The 13,328-nt window shown below is 42.3% G+C and overlaps 1 protein-coding gene across 2 annotated transcripts in view; it reads left to right on the forward strand.

Annotated features, from left to right (window-relative positions):
* LOC137521603 (myocardin-like) overlaps positions 1-13,047 on the forward strand; it is a 74,101-nt gene extending 61,054 nt beyond the window's left edge. For both annotated transcript variants that reach the window (XM_068241067.1, XM_068241068.1), the window contains exons 8-13: positions 182-435; positions 553-718; positions 2,527-3,183; positions 6,261-6,398; positions 8,112-8,166; positions 12,542-13,047. In XM_068241067.1, coding sequence (XP_068097168.1) covers positions 182-435; positions 553-718; positions 2,527-3,183; positions 6,261-6,398; positions 8,112-8,166; positions 12,542-13,020 — 1,749 coding nt within the window. In that variant the 3' untranslated portion in view covers positions 13,021-13,047. The remainder of the gene's footprint in view (positions 1-181; positions 436-552; positions 719-2,526; positions 3,184-6,260; positions 6,399-8,111; positions 8,167-12,541) is intronic.
* The last annotated feature ends 281 nt before the right edge of the window (positions 13,048-13,328 follow it).

Consider the following 13,328-nt stretch of genomic DNA (forward strand, 5'->3'; position numbering starts at 1 on the left):
ATTTTCAAAATGGAGGACAGAAAATTTCCTTGATCACAGTGAACAGACAGGACGTGGGACAGGAGAAAGACACTGAGGAGTAGACTACATGGAAGGTAAGTATGACTTGTGTATGCTTATTTTGACTTTTAATTTTCAATTCAGGTTTTCTTTAAACACAACTTTGTGTTGATACTTTCAGGTCCCAACGAAGCCTTCTGACATGGGAAAAAGCCAAAGGCAAAAGAAGCCCAAAGATGCTAAACCAAAGGTTAAGAAGCTCAAATATCATCAATACATTCCACCGGACCAGAAGGCGGACAGGTCACCGGTTGCAATGGATGCTGCCTATTCTCGTTTGCTGCAACAGCAACAGATCTTCCTTCAGCTGCAAATCCTAAATCAACAACAGAACCAAACCTTCTGCGTCCAGACAGTCCACCCACTGGCTGCCAGGTAGTCAATCAATTATCTCTATTAGGAGAATCCTCGGTTTCACTTTTATGGTATATTATTTTCAGACAACAAATATCAATCAATAGTCTTTGACTTATTTTTTTTTTGTTTTCACAGTATCTCAGCAGATCAGGTGATCAGCTTCACAGGAGCTGCACCTGCTGGTACTCCCACTATAAACATTGCTCCCCCTTCTGGTACAGCCATAGCAACTGCACCAAATTCAAACGCAACCTCTCATCTGAAGCCAGAACTGTTGCCAGCAAACCTGGATGATCTAACAGTGAGTGAGACTGGACTGCTTTAAGTTACTTTATCTTAAAATGTAATCATGCTCTGGAATGTGCAATAAGACAAAATAAGAAGTACATTGTTAGTTTATTTCCAGTTTTTCTAAATACTTATAGGGGTTACTTAGCAAATGTCTTCCACCCAGGGCCGGGCCGAGGCATAGGCTGGAGAGGCTCCATCCTCAAGGCGCAATGTAGGAGGGAGCGCACAATTCATTCAGCTGTCATTCCTAATTGTGTTTGAAGCAGAAAGAAATAAGAAAAGGGGATACATACGGTAGCAGTGACTGCAAGCCAGATAACTAGATATTAAGGTGTTGGGGAGGTTGTGGGCCCTGTGGCCCTCTTAGTCTAATAGCAATCAGTGCGTGACAGCTGGGGTGGGAGGGATGGAGGGGCGCACTTTGGTGTCTTAGCCTTGGGTGCTGGAGGACCTTGTCCCAGCTCTGCTTCCACCTTGCTTATTAATTAGAAAATGAATACTGTACAGCTATGTACACACTTCATATTATCGTGAATTGAAATGATCATTAGAGATGTCGGGTGGCCGTTTAAGATTAAGTGCTATGTCAATCAAGGTTGTTTTTGAGTATAGGCAAACCAAGCAAATTCCTAGTGTGACACCTGGGGAGGAGCTATTCATAGTACACGGCACTTCATGTAATTGTTATACACAATTGCAAGTTCCATTAATAAAGAGATAAATACTAATTTTAACACCTAAATGGGCACTGTTGATTAGCCAAACAAAGAAGGCCTAAATAGCATAACATTAATATGGCAGGTGCTACTAATGTGCAAATTGAACTGTAATTGTTTTGTTTGCTCTGTACTGTGGCAACGCTTCTGGATTTTCTACCTGTAAAAATCCAGGCTGTACCTAAACAGTATGTTTTTATAAAATATCTAAACAACCCTTTATTATTATTATTATTTATTGTATTTATAAAGCGCCAACATATTACGCAGCGCTGGACAATAAATAGGGATACATACATTGCAACAAGGGGTGACAGACAGAGAGGTAGAAAAACGGTTATACAACATAGCACAAGGTTATAAAATGCGGTTTCCAGAGACCCGGCAAAACAAGTACGAGTTAGTCCATGAGAAGGGTGTAATTGCCGGGGTAGTAAAATTAAGAAGGACACACTAAGGGAGGGGGAGGCCCTGCCAAGGCTTGCAATCTAAAGAGTGGGGGGACACATAAGGTAGGACTGTGGAAACCCTTATAACAATTATAGGAAAGGTTTGTTATGTGAGTTCAGTGAGTTTTTTAGCTTATAAACCACTAACCGTGAGTTTGTGCCGTGAGGTGTGGTAATCTGTGTATGTTTTATACACCTACAGTATTTTGAGAAACAGTATTATTTTGGCTATAACCTATGAATGTTATTGGTGCCTGCAAAACTAATGCAGGTGATGATCTTCCAGTTCACTGGAAGACTGGAAGAGGGAAAAGGTACCATGCCTATAGCACCAAAGTGTCCCGAAATAGCCCCGATGTCAATCATAGGCCCTGCTATTAATTTTTACTTTTTTTTTTGCCTAATAATGAAATATTATTGTCCTATATTTCCTAACAAGGAATGCAAAAATTGTCCTGGGAAGTATTTTCTAGCTAAGACTATTGGATAAAACTGTGGATTTGTAGAGATTGTGCCAGTTGATCAAGTGTAGCATTACAGGTCATTGTCACCTGTACTGTACCTATAATAGTGAAGTTAATTTTATGAACAGCTATAACTTTTACTTAAAAGTCACCAACAGCCATTAATTATTTATTGTATATTTATCCAAGGTGTCAGAGCTCCGTCAACATCTGCGAAAAAGAGGACTTCCTGTGTCAGGCACCAAACCAGCCTTACTGGAACGCCTTAGGCCATACCAGATTCCTCGTACCAAGACCATTCCAGCCCCCATCCAAAGTGCAGGGTTGTTAACCCCAATAATTGAAATTCCAACCTTTACAAATCCTTCTGCATGTGACACCGGTACCACCACTCTCTGCACATTTCAGACCTCCCCCCCTCCAGCTCCTGTGGAGGGTCTTCCGGAGGCATCAGAAATATCCATCGGTGTCCCAGAAAACCCTGAGACACAGGCAGGAATTCAAGACAAGGACGTGCCGATGCAAGGAATAGATGATGATCAGGTTCTTCTCGAGAAACAAAGGGTAATTGAAAATCTAACGTGGAAATTACTTCAGGAACAAAAGCAGGCAGAGGACCTTCGTGTTGAACTAGAGATGCACAAACGTTTAAAAAATCGACGAAAGAACGAGAAGCTGAACCCCAGAATTACCATCAAGACAGAGACTGACGAGTCTGTAACTTCATGCGCAAAAGCACAAGCTGAAGAACCACAGTTTTTATATAGACTAAGTAATGACAGACCAGAGTTACCACCACCTGTTCAAGAGCCACTGATGAGTCCAGACATTACTGAAAACTACATGGTAAGTACATTTTACATATCTATAAGATTAATTATTTATGCATGGTGCATATGTTGATTGAATAGACTTATTCATTATATCAGCTAATTACAGTACAGTGGGTAGCACAGTGGCGTCAGACGCGTATTTATAGGGGTGCATATAGGGCACCTGCTATAGGCGCCCCCTTGTGGGGGGGCGCGTCCTCAACAAGCAATGAATCACTCCTGTATTAGCTGGCTCACCGCCAGCGCTATTGTATAGGTCCGCCGCCTGCCCGCTGCCCGCAGGAGGAGAGGAGAGGACGAGGGATTCTGTGACATTTACTGCTGTGACGGTGACCTGCCGTGCAGTGCTCCCCACGTGTCACCTAACCGCCTGGTGCCAGCTACATCCACGCACTATTTCCTGCTAGTGAGTCTCCCCTCCCACCCCCATTACATATGCGGCCAATCAGGAGGGGGATCGGATTCGAGGATACAAGGCAGCGAGAAGGCGTCAGCGTTGCTATGGCGACCAAAAACACTGTGGGACGGAGGTCCCCGCAGCGTCTCTGGTCACCATAGCAACTGCGGCACTGCTTGCTGCCTTGTATTCTCGTTCCCGCTCCTGATTGGCCGCATATGTAATGGAGGTGGGAGGGGAGACTCACTAGCAGGAAATAGTGCGTGGATGTAGCTGGCACCAGGCGGTTAGGTGACACGTGGGGGGCACTGCACGGCAGGTCACCGTCACAGCAGTAAATGTCACAGAATCCCTTGGCCTCTCCTCTCCTCCTGCGGGCGGCGGACCTATACAATAGCGCTGGCGGTGAGTGTGCACATTGTGTCTGTGAGGCATTGGGCAGATCACACCTGGCTGGTGGCAGAAGTAAAATGTAAAATATTATAAGCTAATAACGATTGATTGATTGATTGATTGATTGATTGATTGATTAACCACTGACCACTAATCAAATTGGATACCAGAGCCAAAAGACTCTGGTTAAATAGGCATATGATGTGGTTAGGGTAGGGTGGTATAAGCAAATATCACTTTCTTTTTCTGTCCCTCACTTGCTGTTCTCCTGCAATAATCAATGTTCTTTTGGGCAACTCACAGGACCCGGACATACTGTGTATGCATAGTATGTCCTTCTCCCCTGTGCATGAATGATGTCATTATACAGGAGCATGCGCACTCCTGTCCTGCGTGTACTCTCACTGCAGTGGAGCGCGGTTTGCGAGCGTACTCCTATACAGTGACATCATTCGGCGAGGGCACATTGGAGGAGGACATACTATGCATACACAGCACAGTATGTCCAGGTTCTAGGTTATGTGGATCGGCCAAAAGAACATCGACTATTGCGGGAGAACAGTGCGCGCTTTGCTTATTTGTCATCACGTACTTCAGTGTCGTCATCTTCCAAAAAATGACTGCGAATCCGCATATAGTGCTGCTCCATAGTATTTTCAACATCTGGGGGGGGGGGCGCAATTTCAATGCTTGCCATAGGCGCTGTTATCCCTAGATACGCCTCTGAGTGGCGTAGTGGTTAGCATTCTCGTCTTGCAGCGATGAGTCCAGAGTATGATTACATAAAAATGTGAGGCACCTAAAACATTTTTTAACACAACTGCATCTGAGTTGTTTCATTTAAAATTCATTGTGGTAATGTACAGAACCAAAATAAGAAAAAACTGGTCTCTGCCCAAATATTTATGGACTTAACTGCATATTGCCTTTTGCGGCTGCTTTCAAATCTGAGTTCCTACATTTGCTCACCACTTACTTCTTTCTAACCAAACATCCTGTCTGTTTGTGTAAATGTACTCAAAGAAGAAAATGACCGGGTCTCAACCTGGATTTTGGTCGAGACCCGGTCATTTTCTACTTTGAGTATGTTTGTCTGCACCTTCTCTGGGCCCAGGTGCTGACTGGTTGACTCCCTGGTGTTTTAACAGGTGTAAGTAGTGGAGCGATCGAACAACCTATCTTGATTATTTTGTATAAATGCACAGTTTCTACTGTAATAAAGAGATTCTGTGCAATGTAGTCTGGAATCTATTGTTTCTGCTACTTTGGTGTCACATGGTTACTCCTGATGGACATGACGAACAACTGAGTCAATGAAGTCAGAAATCATGTTATATGGCAATGGTAAGCACATGCGGTATATGAAAAAGAGAATCTGTCCACCTATACACCATTTAACCTCTTCAGGACCACAGGCTTTACCCCCCCTAAAGACCAGGCTAATGTGTGTGAAATAGGCCACTGCAGCGTTAAGGCCAAGCTGCAGGGCCGCACGACACAACACAAGTGATCCCCCCCCCTTTCCCCCCCACCAACAGACCTCTCTGTTGGTGGGGTCTGATCACCCCCAGGTTTGATTGTTTTTTTTAAATAAATATTTACTGTCTCTTTTTTGATGATGATTTTTTTTTTAAATATGCAAATTACCCTCCCTCTCTCCCCTCGTCTGCCTATCACAGCGGATCGCTTTTGAGTCCCCCAGGGGGACATCTGTGCCACACGGCTGTCCCCTGTACAGTGCTGCTGCTGATCGCAGCACTGTACATGTTAATTAGACGGCGGTTTAGCCGTCTAACAGTCTCCCGAGCGTCAATTGCCGCTCGGAGACTGAAGGCGGAGCTCAGCTCCGCCCACCAAGCAGGAGATGTGCACGCAGTCTGCGTGCGATCTCCTGCAAATAAGAGACCAAGGACTTTACGGCCATCGGCGTGACGCGGTCGGCAAGTAGTTAAATTAATTTATCATCCTGGCTGCTATTACGATTTGCCGTGTTCTGTTTAGTGCTAAGTTGGGTTGTAACTAGTTGTGTGTGTAGATATTAATTACCATCCTTCAATGATGAGTTATGTGTTTCATCAATAGAGCTTTCACTACAAAATCTTGTAACAAAACATTCCAAAGCTTTAGTTTTGCAACAGGCGAGTAGGCGACCTGATCTGTTGCAGAGTGAGCTTGTAACCTCTAGAAATACTGAGTGTAGGCAGTCTCTCCCACTTGCTATATTGGAGTCTCAGGGTAGACATCTTTTACTCAGCAATGAAATGACCTACCATAACTTACGATGAATTTTCATTTCTCAGCTCTTCCAGCCTCCTACGTGTGATGTGATAGGACAGGATTTTGAGCTTCCAATGCAGATTACGGCGAGTCCTGAAAGTCCAATTCAGAAGCCTCGCTCCTTTGAAGAAGAACTACAGGAAGCTATACAAAAGGCACAGGTATGTGAGCCATAGCAGCATTGAGTGTTTTGAAACATTTTGGTTTTACTTACCAGTACTGAGCTCTCTTGATGCTGGAAATCACAGTTAACACAACTAATGATGATCGTAATCTGCTCATTACGAATACATGAAATTTCGTGTCCATTTTTGCAATTATGGCCTTACGTAATTACAGTTTGGACATTCAATTCATTTCATGTAATCTATTTGTAATTTTGCATAATTTCCTGCCGACTTTAGTGGTTAATAACAAACCCCCATACATGCTATTGTCACCAAAAGGATCCAAGGGAAAAATGGTTTTTAAACTCAGAAAAATTAGAAAAAATTAGAAAAATGTTGACTTGTTTCCACTACTCCCATTGGCATACAAAGCAATTTTGATGATGGTACCATGTGTGGTGGCTCTGCCTGTGGCTCTGCCTGTTCAGTAAGCCAGCACCTATTCCGTAGGAGACCTTGGGCAAGTCTCCCTAACACTGCTACTGCCTATAGAGCGCGTCCCAGTGGCTGCAGCTCTGGCGCTTTGAGTCCGCCAGGAGAAAAGCGCGATATAAATGTTCTGTGTTTGTTTTGTTTGTTTTGTTTGTATTGACTGCTAAAATTGGCATGAAATTAAGCCAAAATTATCCGAAATGACGGTTCCTGATTATGGTTACAAACAAAATGAATTACTATTTTTCACAAAATTTCGCATTACAATTTCACAGTGTAATTGTGAATTATGATGCGAAATTATGATTATACAAAATTAATGCTCATCACTACGTTTAACACTGATTCGCTTAATACCTTTATATTTTCCTAATCCCTCCTGACCTACCCTGGCATTAATCCCCATACAGTCACACAACCCTACTCTCCTGTACCTAACACCAATTTGAACCTTGAACCCCTTAGCAAATATGCCACCCAAAGCCTTTACCAGAATCTTGTGCCTAATCTTAACTTTTTCCCTGACAAAACTCTAATTATAAAAATATATGAATGTTGTATATTGTTAAATAAATAAGCAATTTTATAAATTGCGTTATTTTCACTGTAGTTCCTCTTTAAGAAATTTTAGGCACATTTAGGTAAAAGAACACTTTATGTCCAAAAGCACTGTACTAAGGTGACCTGGCAATGAATGGAATTATTTTGTTTATGTGTACCGTATATACTCGAATACAAGTCGACCTCGTGTATAGGTCGACTCCAATATTCAATCCTCTTAAGCTGGAATTTTTTATTGACTCAAGTATAAGTCTACCCAGCAAAGTTAATGGCTGCACTTGGGGCTCAGGAGGGCTTAATGACTGCACTGCATACAGTATTGCAGCCATTAACCCCACCTGTCCCTTAAGTGTAGCCAATACCTCCCTCCAGGGCCCCAAGTGCTGAAATTATTCACTTCCTTTTATGCAGCCCAGTATTTCCCTCCGGTCCCTTTCCTTGGCAATTGTTGCGGCCACTAGCCAGGACTTTCAGATCTATGTTTTCTTGGCATTTCCTTTCCTCAAAGTATCACTTATCACTAGGTAAATTGCTGCAAATGGGAATGTCACTATTAGTACACACATCAGTCTGTGATCAGTGCCGTCAGTGACTCGTGTATAAGTCGACCCCTATACTTTTATGAAGCGAATCAGACCTAAATTTCTAGACTTATACTTGAGTATGTACAGTACTTCAAATTTTGTTTTAAGTATATTATCTGTTTTTCCCCAGATGGCTCTTACACAGTCAATTGAAGACATATTGGAAGAGCCGCTACTACACACAGGTTAGTTTACAAGAAAAGCAACACTTATACTGAATGTATTGACACATTTGCTTCGGGAATAGTCTGGAATGCCAGAATTTAGAATATAGAAGTACCAAAGACTGAGCTCATTCCTTCTTCTTGACAGGTTCAGTTTGAGACTGGGTACTTAAAGCATATCTGTTACAAACCGGAGTAGCAAAAATGGGTTGTGAAATTAAATTCTTAATTTAAAGTAATAATATGAAAATTATATGATAAAAATGTTTAAGAGATCTACACAGCATGTGATACACGCATTACCTAGGTAACACAAGTGTTGCTTTGGGAACACACAGTGCGCTTCTTGCGTAGCACAAGCAGTGCTCGCATTTCCTAGGTAAAGTGGGTTGTGCTAACTACACAATGTGTGCTAAGTAGTCAGGGTAAGAAACTTTAAAATTGCTGTGTGCTTCTGTGCATGGAAACTTTACCTGATGTTTACAGAACATGGCCCATATAGACAGATGCAGTCAAAGTGTGATGTAAAAAAGAGTTTTATGCCTGAGGCTCCCTGATAATCAGTGATTCCACCCATCTCATTAAAGAGACTCCAAGCCTGTCACAAAAAAGTACACTACCTGATCCAGAGGAAGGAGGAGGGTGAGGTGGAGGATGGGTCAGGTAGTGTCCATTACTGCCTCTCCCCACTGCTCCTATGTGATACAATCCTTCACTTTCTGTTCTGTGACCTCTGGGGTCACAATGCTACAGATGCAGCCCTGCTCTCCTCTGAGAGCACAGAGCACTGATTGACATTGGAAGGGGCGGTGGAGAGGTGGGAACAGGCAGAGGGCAGTAAAAAAGGCTCTTAGGGTGGGCACGTATCTTCCCCATTAGTTTGCCAACAAGCTGTCAGCAGATTTGGTGGGGGGGGGGGGGATTGGGCAGCATGGCAAAGGGATCTGACAGGGGCGCGGAGGGCACACAGAGCCATGTCCTGCAGGTGGGAATATGCCTCTGTGTCCCTTTTTTATATTAAAAACCGCCTCGGGTACACTTTAGTGGCCTAACTGGGAGGCTTGAGATGTGAAAGTATTGAGACCACGCACAATTGCTACAGGAAATCATCAGCCTATTTCTGGAATACTGATAACAATTAAAGAGTCACCCAAATTGAGATAAAATACTTAAAGAGGAACTGTCACGAAAATCTTAAAATGTAAAACACATACAAATAAGAAGTACATTTCTCCCAGAGTAAAATGAGCCATAAATTACTTTTCTCCTATGTTGCTGTCACTTACAGTAAGCAGTAGAAATCTGTCAGAACCGACAGATTTTGGACTAGCCCATCTTCTCATGGGGGGGGGGGGGGTGTTTCAGGGTTTTCTTTATTTTATTTACTTTAAAGCATTTAGTGAATGGCAGTTGCTGCATGCATCCAACTGCCAAAATAGTGTGCAGCGAGCAAGGAGGGCTGGCCGGCTTCTTTGTATTAATCATTTTCAGGTAATGTCTTTATAAAGAATAAAGGCCATGCTAGGAATCCTCCATGAAGAGATGGACTAGCCTTAAACCTGTCGGTTATGTAAGATTTCTACTACCTACTGTAAGTGACAGCAACATAGGAGAAAAGTAATTTATGGCTCATTTTACTCTGGGAGAAATGTACTTCTTATTTGTATGTGTTTTAAATTTTAAGATTTTCGCGACAGTTCCTCTTTAAAGAATAAAGTAATGTGAGGGAAGAAAAGTTAACCTGAAGAATATCAAATACCTATAGAAGATAATTGTTGACATTATTATATGGCACATTTTATGAGGCTTGGCCAGATGCTTTAGAGCAGGGCTTCCCAACCCTGTCCCCAAGTGCTACCAACAGTACTTGTTTTGTAGAGAATCACAAACATGCACAGGTGACTGAGGTGATGTTATTAGGGCCTAAGCCCATTAATGCAGTTGTGTCCGCTTCTGCCCGCTTTTCAGCATCTGTAACATTAGTGTGTAACTGAAAAGCGGACACAACTGCGTCAGTGGGCTCAGGCCCCTAATGTCTTCTTAGCAGATTAACTACTTCTGTGGATTTCCACAAAACATGCACTGTTTGAGGACAGGGTTGGGAAGCCCTGCTTTAGAGCAACCCTGAACTGAACAAAAACATTTTAAAATAACTACAGTCTGGCAGATGCTGTTAGAGCTGCTGGTTACTTCATATACACACACACTTTAGGAGCAATAATGTTTATCAAATATGATATATAATTTCTATTTTTACATTTTAATGTTAGGAATAGAGTAACCAAGCGGCTCAGGGTGACCCAAACTACTAGGAATGTATAGGGGGATAAAAGGAACCAAAAAGCCCTCCTACTAAAAAAGCAAAACTTGGTGTAATTGCCTTCTTAAAACAGAAGGAAATTTGCAATAATTAAGTTATAAATGAACATTTGTGGTTACCCACAATTCACTACTACTAAATATGCAAATTATCCCTTTTCACCCTTGTTAAGCCAAGCAAGCATCCAGAACCGCTGGTGTATAGCAAGCCTATAGCTTTAAGTTTTACACAGCCATATCAAACCCACATGTAAACAGCCTGTTTCTGACTTTTGGTCCTCATCAGTACATGGCAGGGATTGATAAGGCTGTATGAAATAGGGCTTGAATGGGTACAACAGAGTAACTAAGCATCTCAGGGTGACCCAAACTACTAGGAATGTATAGGGGGATAAAAGGAACCAAAAAGCCCTCCTACTAAAAAAGCAAAGCTTGGTGTAATTGCCTTCTTAAAACAGAAGGAAATTTGCAATAATAATGTTAGGAATAGCAATCTATGTTAAAAAAAACAAATCAATAATTCTAATATAGAATTTTCATTTTTAAAACAGCGTATCCAATTCATAATTAGTTAAATTTGTTCTTAATTCATCAGAGGAAGGCCATAAATAAGAAATGTATAGCAGCATTTTAAAACTTCACATAATAGAACAAGCCCAAAATTGTTCATAAAACAGTTATTACAAGTCATAAAATTAAAAAGGTAAAGACAATGTAAATTCATATTAAACAATTAAGAAATAGTTCTCTATGAATTGTTTAAACTAATATCAAAGTGATTTGGCAGCAGTGTATTCAAGTAACCTGCTCTTTTGGTAAGATTGTATTATTCACTGATTTATATAAATAATAATAATAACAATAGGTATCGTATGACATCTATGCAAAAAGGGTGCAGGGGAAAAAAAAGGCGCTCAATGAAGGTGAAAATTTTTTTCTCGCCAATAAGAGCTAACACTAACCCTATTCTCACACTGAACCCTCCCTCTACCGATGTCTAACCTTAACTGCCTCCCAACCCCCCAAGGCTAACCTTAACCACCCTCCCCACATGACTAGCCTTAACCACCCGCCCACAGCTAGCCTTAACCACCTCCCACAGATAAGCTTAACCACTCCCCTCCATCACGGCAAACCTTAAAGAGAACCCGAGGCGAAGTTCTCACAACGAAATCCACATACAGAGGCTGGGTCTGCCTATAGAGCCCAGCCTCTGTTGCTAATCAGATCCCCCCAAAATCCCCCCTGTGCTCAGCCAGACCCCATAAATTACAGCCGCATTGTGCGGCTGTGTTTACCTTTCTAACGTCAGTCTCGCCGCTCCCCCCGCCTCCTGCAGAGCTCTGTCCCCGCCCGCATCCCTTCCCTCCAATCAGCGGGGAGGGAAGGGACGCAGGCGGGGACCGAAGCGATGCAGGAGGCTGGGAGAGCGGAGACTGACGTTCTAAAGGTAAACACAGCCGCTGCTGACACGCTGCGTGTCGGCAGCGCGGCTTTCATTTATGGGGTATTGCCGAGCACAGGGGGGATTTCGGGGGGATCTGATTAGCAACAGAGGCTGGGCTCTATAGGCAGACCCAGCCTCTGTATGTGGATTTCGTTGTGAGAACCCCACCTCGGGTTCTCTTTAACTGCCCTCCTCCAGTTATAAAATGCAGCCATCCTTGCATAATTGTATGGTTCAAGTATAACCTATAAATGTATATTATATGCATATCATGCAAAACCATTTCGATCTCACGGCCAGTGTACTTTTCCCTTGGCAACTATTGTAATGCATAATGGCCCATATGCAATTAACTTTTTCACCTGAGTTATCTCCTAGGAAATAATTTTCATCTTCTCTTTAAATTAACTTTTCAGCTTTTTACAAATGAAAATGTACCCAAAAGTTGGTGAAAAAGTACTATACAATTTATTTTGAGTATTTCATTTCTTGCTGTTTGCTTAAAATGCATTTTATGACAAGTTGTGAAAATATCTCCTTAGAGAAAACTCAGGAGAAAAAGTGAATTGCAAATGGGCCAATGAATTTTAATTGGACTTTTAATTTAATTTAATTTTTTTTCTATTGTAGATGAATTAATGCATGTTGATAGTGACATCGACATAGCGGAAAGCATGAAAACGGAATCAGATCTACAATCTGCTTCTGCAGTCCCGAATTTTACAAAGCAGGGTCATTGCTGCTTAGATGCACAACCTCCACCTGTGATGCCCAGTTCTACAATTCTGGAATTTCCTGTGTCGGGGAACTACGACTTCTTGAGTGGTCAAGACAACTTCTCTGTCATCTTCTCTCCTGATCAGATTGAAATTCCATCTTCACCTGATCATCCGGAAATCAACATGTCCCCTTTGTCCTCCTCCTCCTCCTCCTCTTCAACTCGCGCTGCATTTGATCCTGCAGACTGGCTGGAAGCATTGACCTCAGGATCTACGTCAAACTTTGGTCCTAGCAGTCCCGTAGGTTCAAGCATATTTTCAACTGACATTTTTGACTCTCCAGACTTAAGTATTAACAGAATGATTGACTTAATGGTGGAACAGTGGTAATCAATAAATGGCAAAGGACAAAAGAAACCAACTAGAGCTCACTCCTAGGGTAACAAAAAAGTAAGATAATCTTTCTTTTACTAGCTTTTGCTAGCCGGGGTACACGGGGTGGAATGTGTGGTCAAAACTCAGGTCGTATGATAGGTGAGTATGTGAAAGAATTGGTCTCAGCTGCTTCCTGTAGACACTATATTGGCTGCACTAGAGTTGGTTAGTGATCTGGAGTTTTCGGTATTGTGTGAACTCATGGCTCCAAATCAGAAAACATTGTATGAAATGGCCAAAGACACAGTAAATACCTTACCCAA

Source organism: Hyperolius riggenbachi, chromosome 6 (genome assembly GCF_040937935.1).
Source record: "Hyperolius riggenbachi isolate aHypRig1 chromosome 6, aHypRig1.pri, whole genome shotgun sequence".
Classification (NCBI taxonomy): domain Eukaryota; kingdom Metazoa; phylum Chordata; class Amphibia; order Anura; family Hyperoliidae; genus Hyperolius; species Hyperolius riggenbachi.